We start from the raw sequence: 14,298 nt of genomic DNA on the forward strand, positions 1-14,298 counted from the left end.
TTTGCACAATTACAAATATCTTGAAGAAGAGACTGAGGCATGGACTAAAGTGCTTATACTTTTATTGGGATGTAAGTAAATTTTTTTTTTTAAATCTAGTACTGCCGCTCAGCTATTTGTAAATTAATTTTGCAGATTTATCTGGGAAACGGCGTTTTGTTAAATAAATGCAAGTGGGAAAATTGTCTCATGGCCCAAAATCCATCAATTTTTACGAAAAATTTGGGTGTTACGATATGGGGGACCACAGTCCTTGCTACTACAAGCCTGACAGGAGTAATTTCTAATAGAATGAAAAATACCAGATATGATGAAGCTAGGCCACCCCTCACCCCCCAAAAAATTCATTCAATAAAGAGTAAGTTTATAATTATTATTTTAAGGAAATATCAAAGTCCAAAATCTTCCAGGTGGCGTAAGGTACTACGGGGAGCAGAAAAAACTATCTCCTGATCTTATTCTAAGGGAGCGGTAGCTCCCTTAGATAAGGCCTGATGACGGCTTTAATGTATAAGGAAGGTTTTTGGATTGGTTTTAACTTTTTTCGTATTAAGTTTATTGTTTCGAAATTTTTCTACTGAACTAAAATCCGGGCCCTTAATATGTGGTAAAAATTTCAAGATGATCCACCTAATAGTTTATTTTATAAAGCATAAAGTTGCTAAGGGTAGTTTTCATTTCCATAAAATTAATCACAGATTTTGGCGAAAAACTAGAGAATCTCCATAGAAATAACATGGGAAATTTTCCAAACTTACCCATTTTGTAACTACCCTTACAAAAATAACTATACGTTTGATAGATTTGAAAACGGTCTTAAATGAAAGCCCCATTTTTATAGTGGGCGCCAATTTTTGTTTCATTAAGAAAAACAAAGTTTAAGTATTGTTTTTAATAGTTTTAAGTACCTGCTCCGAATTACGTGGTTTACCTTTAAAATGTGGAACTTAAGACTTTTTTGCTTGGGTTAAATAATAAAGAAAGTCATTCTAGGACTTACGTCGTTTTACTGCGGATAATCAAATTGGTAGGGCAATTAGCTAGCTTAATTGTCATTATAACTATTGCGCGTCCAACTAATTTAGTTGCGAAGTACAGATTAAACTTAATTAAACAAAATAAGCAATTAAAGATAATTAAACAAAATAAGCAATTAAAGATAATTAAACAAAATAAGCAATTAAAGATAATTAAACAAAATAAGCAATTAAAGATAATTAAACAAAATAAGCAATTAAAGATAATTAAACAAAATAAGCAATTAAAGATGATTACCAATTATAGGTAATTAAATTTTTACACGAGTCTAAACTATAACATATGTTTGTGTACAAGTCTACGGAATCTGTTTAAGCGCAGACCTAAAGAATATTTTTGTGCAAAGGAGTATAAAATCTCTTTGTGCAGAGGCCTATGCAATCATTTCGTGCAGAGGCCTATGGAATATTGTTTTACACAGGCCTCTGGAATATTGTTTTACACAGGCCTCTGGAATAATGTTTTACACAGGCCTATGGAATATTGTTTTACACAGGCCTATGGAATATTGTTTTACACAGGCCTATGGAATATTGTTTTACACAGGTCTACAGAATGTTTTTGTGCAAATCTGCATGGAATCCTTTTGAGTATAGGAGTATGGAATCTTCTGTGCACAGGTCTATGGAATTTTTTGTTCATGGGTCTATGGTATATTTATGTGCACAAGTTTGAAGAATCTTTATTTGCACACAAGTCTGAAGAATCTTTATGTGCACACAAGTCTGAAGAATCATTATGTGCACACAAGTCTAAAGAATCTTTATGTGCACACAAGTCTGAAGAATCTTTATGTGCACACAAGTCTGAAGAATCATTATAAGCACACAAGTCTGAAGAATCATTATGTGCACACACAAGTCTGAAGAATCATTATGTGCACACACAAGTCTGAAGAATCTTTGTGTCCAAGTGAAAAATCTTTATTTGCACAGGTCTACGACTTCTGTTTGTGCACAGGTCTACGACTTCTGTTTGTTCACAGGTCTACGACCTCTGTTTGTGCACAGGTCTATGGAACCTGATTTGCTCATTTCTATGACATCTCTTTTTGCGCAAGTCAATAACATTTGTTTATGCTCAAGTCTAAAACATCTGTTTGTACACAAGCCTAAAACATCTGTTTGTACACAAGCCTAAAACATCTGTTTGTACACAAGCCTAAAACATCTGTTTGTGCACAAGTTTTTTAAACAAATACTCTGAAGAATATAAATATTCCACTTTAAGAAACAATTTTTATAAACTATAAAAAAGGCTTACCAGATTGAGCCATCAGTCTTGGTATTTTCCTATAATTTATATTTACGAATAATTGCCAAAGACTGTGATATATAAATCTATGGGATGTCCTTGTTTGTGCACAAGTCTAAAACATCTGTTTGTACACAAGACTAAAACATCTGTTTGTGCACAAGTCTATTCCATCTGTTTGTGCACAAGTCTAAATCATCTGTTTGTGAACAAGTCTATAACACCTGTTTGTGATCAATTCTATAACACCTGTTTGTGATCAATTCTATAACACCTGTGTGTGAACAAGTCTATAACATCTCTTTGTGCACAAGTCTATAACATCTTTTTATTCACAAGTCTATGACATCTGTTTGTGCACACGCGAGTGACTTCTGTCTGAGCAAGGGTCTACGGAATATTTTTGAGCACGGGTCTACGTATTATTTTTGTGCAAATGGGTATGGAATCTTTTTGAGCATAAGGGTTTGAAATCTGTTTGAGCATAGGGGCATTGAAAATGTTTGTGCATAACTCTATGGAATCTGATGTGCACATGTCTATGACATCTCTTTTTGCGCGAGTCTGCGACATTTCTTTGTGCACAAGCCTGTGATTCTATTTGTGCACAAGTGTACGAAATATTTTTATGCATTGGTGTAAGGAATATTTTTATGCACAACTATACGGAATATTTTTATGCACAGGTGTACGAACTGTTGTTGTTCACAGGTGTACGGAATATTTTTGTGCATAGGTGTATGGAATATTATGGTGAAAATGGATTTGGAATATTTTTGTGCACAGGTGTACGGAATATTTTTGTGAAAATGGATACCGAATATTTTTGTGCACAGGTGTACATGATATTTTTGTGCACAGGTGAAGGTGATATTTTTGTGCAAATGGGTAAGGAACATTTTTGAGCATAGGGATATGGAATGTTTTTGTGCAGAGGTCCATGGATTATTTCTGTGTACAGGTATATGGAATGTTTTTGTGCAGAAGTCCGTGGAATATTTTTGTGTACAGGTATATGACTCATGTTTGTGCACAAATCTATAGAATGTTTTGTACACCGGTCTAGGACATATGATTGTGCACAAGTCTATGGCATCAGTTTGTGCAAAAGTCTTAGGTATGTGTTTTTGCACAAATATTTGACATCTATTTTTGCACAAGTCTATGGTATCTGTGTGTACAGGTCTACAAAATATGTTTGTGCACAAGTGTGAAAAATCTTTACGTGCACAAGTCTACGGAATCTCTTGAGCAAATGTCGATGACTTCTCTTTTTGAGGAAGTCTATGAAATCAGTTTTTTACAAGCATATGACATCTGTTTGCGCACAAGTCTATAACATCGGATTGTGCAAAACCGTGTGACTTCTGTTTGTGTACAAGTCTGTGGAATCTATTTGTGCACGAGTCTACGTAATATATTTGTGCGCAAATCTATGGAATCTGTTTATGCGCTAGTCTACGGCATCTGTTTGAGCACGGGTCTACGGAAAACGTTTGTGCAAATGGGTGTGGAATATTTTTGAGCATATAGGGGTATGGAATGTTTCTGAACAGGTCCAAGGCATGTTTTTGTGCACAGGTCCATGGAATATTTTTGTACACAGGTCTATGTCACTTGTTTATACAAAAGCCAATAGAATATTTTGTGCATAGGTCAATGGAATCTTTTTGTGCACAGCACAGTTTTATGAAATATTTTGTGCGCAGGTCTAGGGAATATTTCTGTGCAAATGGTTATGGAATAGTTTTGTGCTATGGGTATGAAATCTTTATGTAAACAGGTCTATGGAATCTTTAGCGCGCAGGTCTAAGGAATCTTTATGTGCACAAGCATATATAATGTTTTGTGCACAGTTCCATGAAATATTTTGTGCACATCTCTATGAAATCTTTTGTGCACAGGTCTATGGAAACTTGATGTGCACAAGTCTATAGAATGTTTTTTGTGCACATGTCTATGACTTCTGTTTGTGCACAAAACTATGGAATCTGGTTTGAACATGTCTATGACATCTGTTGTGCACAAGCCTGTGACTTCCACTTGTGTACAAGTCTACGCAATTTGTTTGTGCACATGGCTACGGAATCTGTGCACAGATCTCCGGAATCTGTTTGTACACAGGCCTACGGCATCTGTTTGTGCACAGGTTTACGGAATCTGTTTCTTTACAGGTCTACGGCATCTGTTTGTGCACAGGCCTACGGCATTTTTTTTGAGCACAGGTCTAGGGAATCTTTTGTGCACAGTTTTATGGAATCTCTTTGGGCACAGTTTTATGGAGTCTCTTTGGGCACAGGTCTATGGAATATTTTTGTGCACAGGTCTATGGAATCGTTTTGTGCAAATGGGTATGGAATCGTTTCGTGCAAATGGGTATGAAATTGTTTTGTGCAAATGGGTATGGAATCTTTATGGAAACAAGTCTAAGACTTCTGTTTGTGCACTAGTCCGTGGAATCTGATGTGCACATATCCTTGACATCTCTTATTGCGCAAGTCTATGATGTATTTTTTGTGCAAGTCTGTGGCATCTGTTTGTGCACAACCCTGTGACTTCCGTTTGTGTCCAAGTATCCGGAATCTGTTTGTGCACATGTCTACGGTATCTGTTTGTGCACAGGTCTACGGAATATTTTTGTGCACAGGTCTACGGAATATTTTTGTGCACAAGCCTACTGAATCGGTTTGTGCAGAGGTCTAAGGAATCTGTCTTTGCAAAGGCCACTGCATTTGTTTGTGCACAGGTCTAAAGAACATTTTTCTGCAAATGGATACGGGATATTTTTGTGCAAATGGATATGCAGTATTTTTGTGCACTGGTGTACGAGATATTCTTGAGCATATTTTCGAGCATAGGGGTATGGAATGTTTTTGTGCAGAGGTTCATGGAATCTTTTTCTGTACAGGTATATAACATCTCTTTTTGCACAAGTTTATGACATCTGTTTGTGCGCAAGTCTATGACATCAGTTTGTGCTCAATTCTAAGGGATCTGTTTGTGCACAATTCTAAGGGATTTGTTTGTGCACAATTCTAAGGGATTTGTTTGTGCACAATTCTAAGGGATCTGTTTGTGCACAAGTCTACGGGATCTGTTTGTACACAATTATATGACATGTGTTTTCACAAGCCTAAGTTATCTACGAAATATGTTTGTGAACTCAGGGTGACCACAAATAACCTTGTAATAGTTATAGGAAAATAGGAAATTTACAATTGATTTACAGGAAATTATAGGAGACTAGCTGTTACCCGCGGCATCGCTTGAGTGTAGTAAGGACTTCCATCAAGTATGGGTACATTTTACTGAATTTTACAAAATATAGGTTGCAAATGCTTTGAAAGTAATAAGACAAGAATTACAAAGGAGCTTTGGTTTAATTATAACCATAAGTTCGTAAGATATGTTACATAAATTTGTCACTGGAAACTGAGAGCTTGTCTCGAAGTGATGTAAATGAAACGTCATAGATTCTCGTAAAGCGACGCCTGATGAGGCCCTGTCAAAGGCTTAGTACAGACTAAATAGGAAGATGGAGTAGAAAATCGCGTGTAGTCAATTCTCGCGTCGTTCTCGAACTAGCTCTCATTAAGTCTCTAGCATTTCGAAATATAGGAAGTGTCATACTTATGGAACGTAATCTTAGAAACATATGCTATAACTTTAAAACATCACAGACTTCCCTGACAAATATTTTTAGAGGCTTCCATAGCTTTGGTGATATATATAACAAAACCAAAAGTGAGAGCGCACAAAATATCTACAATTTCAAAAAATAGGAAAATATAGGAAAATTATCGAAATTATAGGAACTAATAGGAAGACATCCGAAAATAGGAAAAATTATAAAATTTAGGAAATGTGGTCACCCAGCTCAGGTCTATGGAATATGTTTGTGCACAGGTGTATAGATTGTTTTTGTACACAGGTCTACGTAATAATTTTTTAGCCTAAGTCTTCGGAATCTATTTGTATTATTGCATCCACTGTGCTTTGCACGTGAAAACGACGGGAAGGCAATTTGAGTTGGACTGGGCGTTGAAGCAATCAAGATTAATACTTCTATAATAGATGGTTAGGGCCTTGTTAGTTCAAACGTGGTAACTAATATACGCGCAACACCACAAGACTTTAATGGAGCGCCTGCTTTTCAGTATACGTTTTAAAATACTAGTTTCCAAACAGTTTTAATTCATATTAAGACTGAAGTGACAGATATTAATCAAAACTGTCTTTGTACACAAAGACGCGAAAAAGTAAGAGATAAGTGTATAAAATTAATTGTTTGAAGTAACAGATATTCAAATTTTCATTTTTGAAGACGTGATTATAAAACATCAATTATTTGAAAAAATTTCTTATCTTAGTTTTTTTCACAAAAATTTCAGAGAAACTACCTTGATACTATGTTTATTTTCGAGAAACATTTGCTTCGAGGAAGTTCAAATACTCGGATATCTGAAAAATAGAGCTAGAAGTATTTATTTTTATATTTCAAAATTGAAAATATTGCGAACCGAAAATTACATTCGCCCTTTGACTGTGATTTAGTTTAATTGGAGTCAAAAGGATCTGTAGCTTTGAGAGATATACAACACGTCAATTTTTGAAACCTCGAAAACGTTAAAATAAACGAACACGTTTTGTTAAGTTTTCATGCTTGTTTTATTTTGTCTGCTATCAACAATTTTCTGCCCATTTTATTCTCCTTATAGGCCCGAATACTCAAACTAACTCTAAATTTTAAAAATAAAATAAAATGCATACGTTTTCTATTTTTAAAATGATGCACATGTTTACGGATAAAATATTTTACTTAAGGAATTTTGGTGAAAAAAACTAAGATAAGAAATTTTTTCAAATAATTGATGTTTTATAATCACGTCTTCAAAAATGAAAATTTGAATATCTGTTACTTCAAACAATTAATTTTATACACTTATCTCTTACTTTTTCGCGTCTTTGTGTACAAAGACAGTTTTGATTAATTGATGTTGCTGTGAAAGGTGTTCATCAAGCTTTAACTCAAAAAATTGCTGTTATTAGGAAAAAGATTAAATAATTATTTTGTAAAAAGCCGTAATAAAATGTATAGCATTCTAGGGTGCTAATTTTTACACTATTGGAATGGTAGCTCTTCACGTGCAAAGTCCGTTTATTGTGTTAATTTGTACTCCTCTCACAGATTTTAATTCCTAGTACAACTGCATTAGTTTTAGGTCTTATCAAAGCCCCTTAGGGGTTTTTTCCTGTCGGAATTCCAGTTTGATTATTACCTATAGGAATCCCATTTTGATTATTACCTATAGGAATCCCATTTTGATTATTACCTATAGGAATCCCATTTTGATTATTACCTATAGGAATCCCATTTTGATTATTACCTATAGGAATCCCATTTTGATTATTACCTATAGGAATCCCATTTTGATTATTACCTATCGGAATCCCATTTTGATTATTACCTATCGGAATCCCATTTTGATTATTACCTATCGGAATCCCATTTTGATTATTACCTATCGGAATCCCATTTTGATTATTACCTATAGGAATCCCATTTTGATTATTACCTATAGGAATCCCATTTTGATTATTACCTATAGGAATCCCATTTTGATTTCTACCTATCGGAATCCCATTTTGATTTCTACCTATCGGAATCCCATTTTGATTTCTACCTATCGGAATCCCATTTTGATTTCTACCTATCGGAATCCCATTTTGATTTCTACCTATCGGAATCCCATTTTGATTTCTACCTATCGGAATCCCATTTTGATTTCTACCTATCGGAATCCCATTTTGATTTCTACCTATCGGAATCCCATTTTGATTTCTACCTATCGGAATCCCATTTTGATTTCTACCTATCGGAATCCCATTTTGATTTCTACCTATCGGAATCCCATTTTGATTTCTACCTATCGGAATCCCATTTTGATTTCTACCTATCGGAATCCCATTTTGATTTCTACCTATCGGAATCCCATTTTGATTTCTACCTATCGGAATCCCATTTTGATTTCTACCTATCGGAATCCCATTTTGATTTCTACCTATCGGAATCCCATTTTGATTTCTACCTATCGGAATCCCATTTTGATTTCTACCTATCGGAATCCCATTTGGTTTATTTCTTATAACAATCCCATTCATTTCTATTCCTATTGAATCCCCATTAGATTATATCCCAACACTGCCTATTGGGACACCATTGGTCAAGGCCTATTGATACCCAATTCAATTTCTATTGGTGTATTTGTCCAAAACACAATCGATTTCAAATGCATTTCCAATAGGAAAATACCAATTGGTTTCCAATGTAATTTTCCATAAGGGGTAATATACGTAAAATTATAAAAATAATAAAAATATGGCCATAAACAAAGATTTAGTGTTACCAAGGGCGTTTCCCCTCAGTTTAATATACATTCTTACCAGGCAAGGCTTATATTAACGTTGTTTTTCTTTCACAGTTACTCACACTGTTATGTTTTTGGAGTCTTAAAGAGAAAAAGCTTCAACTTTTTTTAAGAGCTTTTCTTGTATATAGATACTCTTTTTAATAATCAATAGGGAGCTAACAACTGGCTAGGTGGAAGAGATAGTCTGACGTCACGCAGCCCCCCTCTGGTTGGCAATTTTGCGCGTAGAATACTGTTTCCAACCGTTAGGGGGGGGGGATGAAACTCCAGTAAGAGATAGAAGAGTGTGACGTTTCAGGGTCAGAACTGTTAGCTCCCTATAAAAATACATTAAAGCCTTCAAAGGAGGATCGGTTACCGTAACAAAGGAATTCACTAATCACTACAAAGTACAAACGCCAGAAAAAGAGAACGTCTAGCAGACAGCTTATTAACTTTTTCCTAACCGCCGTCAATCAGTCTGGGAAATAAGGATATTTTTTAAACTAGTCCTTGGGAGTACAGGGTGGGAAATAAGGAATTTTTAAAACTGCACATTGGGCCAGCCACCACCCCTGGTCTGGAATAAATAGAATGATCCATGACCATTGACCAGGACGCGTTGTCTGCTAAAATGAAGCAGTGGGTAATTAAAATAGTTGAGATAATGTCTGGACTATTGTTACCCAGTTACCCTTGAATTTTATTAGTGGTCAAGTACACCACTGACCCCCCTCCGATTTAATTTTTAAACGGGTCCAGGCAATTTTTAAACTGGTCCTGGCAATTTTTAAACTGGTCATTCACTCTATGTCACCGCCATATTTCCCACGCTGCTTGGGACCAGTGAACCCCCTAGTGTACGAAATAATAAACTGGTTTCTGGACTGGCCCCCACCTTTGTTCTGAATTAATAAACTGGTCCTGAGGACCAGTAACCCTCACTTCTTGAATTTTAAAACTAGTCCAAGCAATTAATAAACTGGTTTTGAACCAGAGGAAGTGTGCTGAAGACTGCTGTCACTGCTGTGTAGTGAACTGTGGTTCTCTGGAAGTATCATGTCGAGAAAATATCGGAGATTCTGCCAGACTTGGACCGCAAAAACTATCTATAACAATTTTCAAAAGCAAACTTAATATTTTTGTAAAAGAAGGTATTTTGCGATGAAATCAATTCATATGTCTTCACTCACAAATTACTCGTTCTAATAAAAAATAATTACAATACAGAGCTAATTAAAATACAGGTTTTTGCGCAGAAAAACAAAAACCTTGAATCTCCGCCCCCCCCCACGGTGAATTACCCTGAAATTTAGCATAAAGATACTAATAGGTGTTTCTTGAAATCCTAGAAGGTCAAATTTTACTGTTTTTATTTTAGTTCAGTTCAGTTCGGTTTGGTTTGTCTGGGTTTCCCATCGTGGTTAGGTCCCTCCGGGAAACTGGATTCCTTCCCTTGTAAACGACTTTCGCCCAAAGTTAAGTTCTTGTCTTTCACCGGTTTAAATAATAATTTAGCTCGCCAAGAAAGGTTTTTACGAACACTTGAACTGTTTGGGTAGATAAATTTCTTATAATAAAAATATCTTCGGGCCTTAGCGTGCCCTAAGCAGTAATTTTAAATTTCTTGCAGACGACATAACAAATAAACGAATTTTTAGAGTGACGTTTTGGCTGCGTTCAGTGAGATAAACCAATCTTATGTATTATAGTGAATCGAAATCTTTGGTACCTTTCACTGAACGTATTTATTGTGACGTCGACAAAAACAGTAAACCCGTTCCGAAACAAGCTGGTATGTGCCCAGACAAATTGGATAAACACCTCGTTAATTGCAACTCTTTCGTTCTAATTGAAATGAATTAAAAACATGTTTTTAAGGTAGAAAAAAGCTTTCATTGTTTAGTTTATATACCGAATCATCAGATTAAAACTTAACCCAATGATATAATGTATGATAAAATAAACTTGACAATATGAACAAACAGTAAAATTCTGCCATTAAACCTCTCTATACGTGATAAACCTAATAAATACTGAAAACACAACAAGCCTGATTTCAACGGTAAAGTCAGGGTTAGCGACAATTTTCCTGCCTCTGTTGAAACCATTTAGTACCTGAGCTGATGACGAAGTTAAAGTAATTAAAGACGCAAATGACGATCCAGGACATTTAGCAAGTACTACATCAAAACCTGAAGAAACTTCCGACAATTTATGTGCTAATGAAAGCTCCGAGGAGGACTGATAACGGAAATGGAAATCGCTCGAAAGAAAAAACCTCAAACGTTTGGAAACAAGTTTCGAACAATTCGAAAAACGTATCCAAAATTTATTATAGCTTATTTTAGCATCGCCTAAGTGAATTTTATTACATTTAATATAAAATTAGTTCTGAAAATGGCGGTGTTAAAACTGGATATAGTGCCCCAAAATACTTGTCTCTGAATAATACAATTTCTAATGGAGAAATTTAATGGATTGTTACATACACAGTGTCGGCCCATTCATTACACAAAACGATGAAATATGGTTATTGTCCTACACATTTAAAATGTAAATTCATCTATTCATTCATGTGACTTTTACGTTTATGTACTATCAAATGACACTTCTGTCTGCATATATATAGTCCCACCGATCACACTTGAGGCGTTTTCACCATTGTATGATCAAATTACTCAAATGATTACAAGCATATTCGCACTAATTAAATTCTGTGGGTTTTTCACCACTGTGAGTAAATTGATGTCTGATAAAATTATTCTTCTGCGTGCTTGCATAGTCACACTGATCACATTTGAAGGGTTTTTCACCACTGTGAATGCGTTGATGTGCGATCAAATTAATCTTCTGTGTACATTTATAGTCACACCGAGCACATTTGAAGGGTTTTTCGCCGCTATGAATGTGTTGATGTTTGATCAAATTATTCTTCCACGCACTTGCATAGTCACACCGATCACATTTGAAGGGTATTTCACCACTGTGAATAAGTTCATGTCTGATCAATGAAATCTTCTGCGTACTTACATAGTCACACCGATCACATTTGAAGGGTTTTTCACCACTGTGAATGCGTTGGTGTTTGATCAAATTATTCTTCCACGTACTTGCATAGTCACACCGATCACATTTGAAGGGCTTTTCTTCGTTACCCTTCTTTTTCTGACGGTGTGGACCACTTTTATATTGATCAGAATATTTGGTCCGAGTTGAACGTTTCTTCCTGAATTTCCCTACAGAAATTTATTAATGAAATATAAAAACGACACATACATCATTTACAATATAGTATCAAAAATACATTAACATTCAATCGCACACGAAAAATCATTGTTTTTTTAAAGTATGAGTCAGTAAAATACCTTATAAAGAAGTTGGGAAACCAAAATAGACCACTACGACTCGAGACGTTGTTCTTAATTAAATATAATTTATATTGATTATTTTTATCGTCAGTAATTTAGCTAACTATTAGTTAACTCATTCTAAGAAACGTTATTCCGAAAATCATTTTAAACATAGCCATTGTTGACGTTTGAATTCAAGCGTATGCCTCTTTAACAGTTTTTGGAAATTTAGGGTATATAAGGCGATTGATTCACAGTAAATGAAAAGAAAACCGGCAATTGCGTGAACCTTTGGTGGAAGCCCTGTCATCAGGAGGCTAGACATTTCTCGTAGGTGATCGCCGCGTACATCTTTACCTTAACAACGATAATGGAACTGTGAACGAGTTCCGGATATAGCATATAAGTTTGCTCCAATTTGTAAACTGCGAACGCTGTGACAGACACGTCCAGTGTAATACCTCTCCGTGAAGACATCGTCAAACGGAGAGGTAAAAAGGGGATGAACATAAATTGAATTGCAAGAGAAACCTTGGCTGGAAAGGACGTATTTTCATATTCAACGGATGTTCGGAGAATCAAATGCTAGCTGATGCTGCGTGCAGACAAGCTACCATTTTCTTTCGTTCTGGCACCCACTCTCTGTTGTCACATCTAGTTTTCACTTTGTTTCTCTGCCTAGCAAAAGGCACCGTGAGTATACCTCTTCTTCTTCTACTTCTGATAGAATGTTGTCTTCGTAAAACTCACCGAATAATTTCCCTAGCCAGATTATTTAACTCAAAGCGAGATAAATCTATTTACTCTCAGATTAAAACTCATGCAAGAGGGGTTACTCGAAACGAAACCCTGTCGATATCTAGTTCGACAACTTGTCGATACTCGACAACTTCTGACAGAATACCATTTTTGTGATTTTCTAGACCGAGATGGATGTTGATCGACAACTCTGTTTCGAAGCTTACATCCCAGGTAGCAAAAACCCGTGATTTACACGTCTAAAAGCGGTGTACGGTAAACCTAATTATGATCGTGTAAAAAACCCATACCATGTCACCTCTAAACACCGTCCTATTCACGTTAACAAATAGTGAAGATCACGTTGTTTTTATTAAATATGTAAACAATATTTGCACTTAAAATTCACGTGAAAATAATGTAAGGTAATTAAATGTTCGTAACGTGCAATTTACGTGGGTAGCACGTGCAGCCAACGTTTCTCGGGTACCCAAAACCCGTTATTTACACATCTAAAAGCGGTGTACGGTAAACCTAATTATGAACGTGTAAAACACCCATACCATGTCACCTCTAAACACCGTCCTATTCACGTTAACAAATAGTGAAGATCACGTTGTTTTTATTAAATATGTAAACAATATTTGCTCTCAAAATCCACGTGATAATAATGTAAGGTAATTAAATGTTCGTAACGTGCAATTTACGTGGGTAGCACGTGTAGCCAACGTATCTCGGGTACCCAAAACCCGTTATTTACACGTCTAAAAGCGGTGTACGGTAAGCCTAATTATGAACGTGTAAAACACCCATACCATGTCACCTCTAAACACCGTCTTATTCAAGTTAGCCAACAGTGAAGATCACGTTGTTTTTAATAAATATGTAAACAATATTTGCACTCAAAATTAACGTGAAAATAATGTAAGGTAATTTAGTGTTCGTAACGTGCAATTTACGTAGATAGAACGTCTACCCAACGATTCTCAGGTACCCAAAACCCGTGATTTACACGTCTAGAAGCGGTGTACGGTTAACCTAATTATGAACGTGTAAAATACCCATACCATGTCACCTCTAAGCACCGTCTTATTCACGTTAACCAACAGTGAAGATCAGGTTGTTGTTACTAATAAATATAATAAAATTAACTTTAAATTCGTGAAAATGAATGGCACATCATAATTTAACTGTTAAATGTTGAAGTCCAAAATATATCCAGGTTAAATTTTAAACGCAAAGCTAGAAACTAACCTCCAGCTAGCCGACCGAAAACCAAATGGTTAAAACATTGCGATAGATAAGGAGGTCTAATATTTTTTAGATCTCGATTTGAAATGAAAGATTTAAAAAAGCTAACGGCCGAACACCCTACCTATTCTTTAGGAGCACTATACAGAAGGAGACGTAGCTGTATTTTAAAGTACTTATAAGGCAACGTTAATTTTTAATCCTTAAATAATACTCCAGGGAAAATGTCAATAGAAACGGTACTAGATGGTAGG

The 14,298-nt window shown here is 35.6% G+C and overlaps 1 protein-coding gene across 6 annotated transcripts in view; it reads right to left on the minus strand.

Moving 5' to 3' along the window:
• Positions 1–10,991: 10,991 nt before the first annotated feature.
• Positions 10,992–14,298, minus strand: part of LOC149679164 (uncharacterized) — a 31,239-nt gene continuing 27,932 nt past the window's right edge. For 3 of the 6 annotated variants that reach the window (XM_089834801.1, XM_089834800.1, XM_089834799.1), the window contains one exon: positions 10,992–11,941. In XM_089834801.1, the coding sequence (XP_089690927.1) occupies positions 11,409–11,941 (533 nt within the window). In that variant the 3' untranslated portion in view covers positions 10,992–11,408. The remainder of the gene's footprint in view (positions 11,942–14,298) is intronic. The other 3 variants (XM_089834802.1, XM_089834804.1, XM_089834803.1) reach the window with 3 other exon arrangements.

Source organism: Phalangium opilio, unplaced genomic scaffold (assembly GCF_054372755.1).
Source record: "Phalangium opilio isolate 3A_F unplaced genomic scaffold, DU_Popi_V2 ptg000041l_1, whole genome shotgun sequence".
Taxonomy (NCBI): domain Eukaryota; kingdom Metazoa; phylum Arthropoda; class Arachnida; order Opiliones; family Phalangiidae; genus Phalangium; species Phalangium opilio.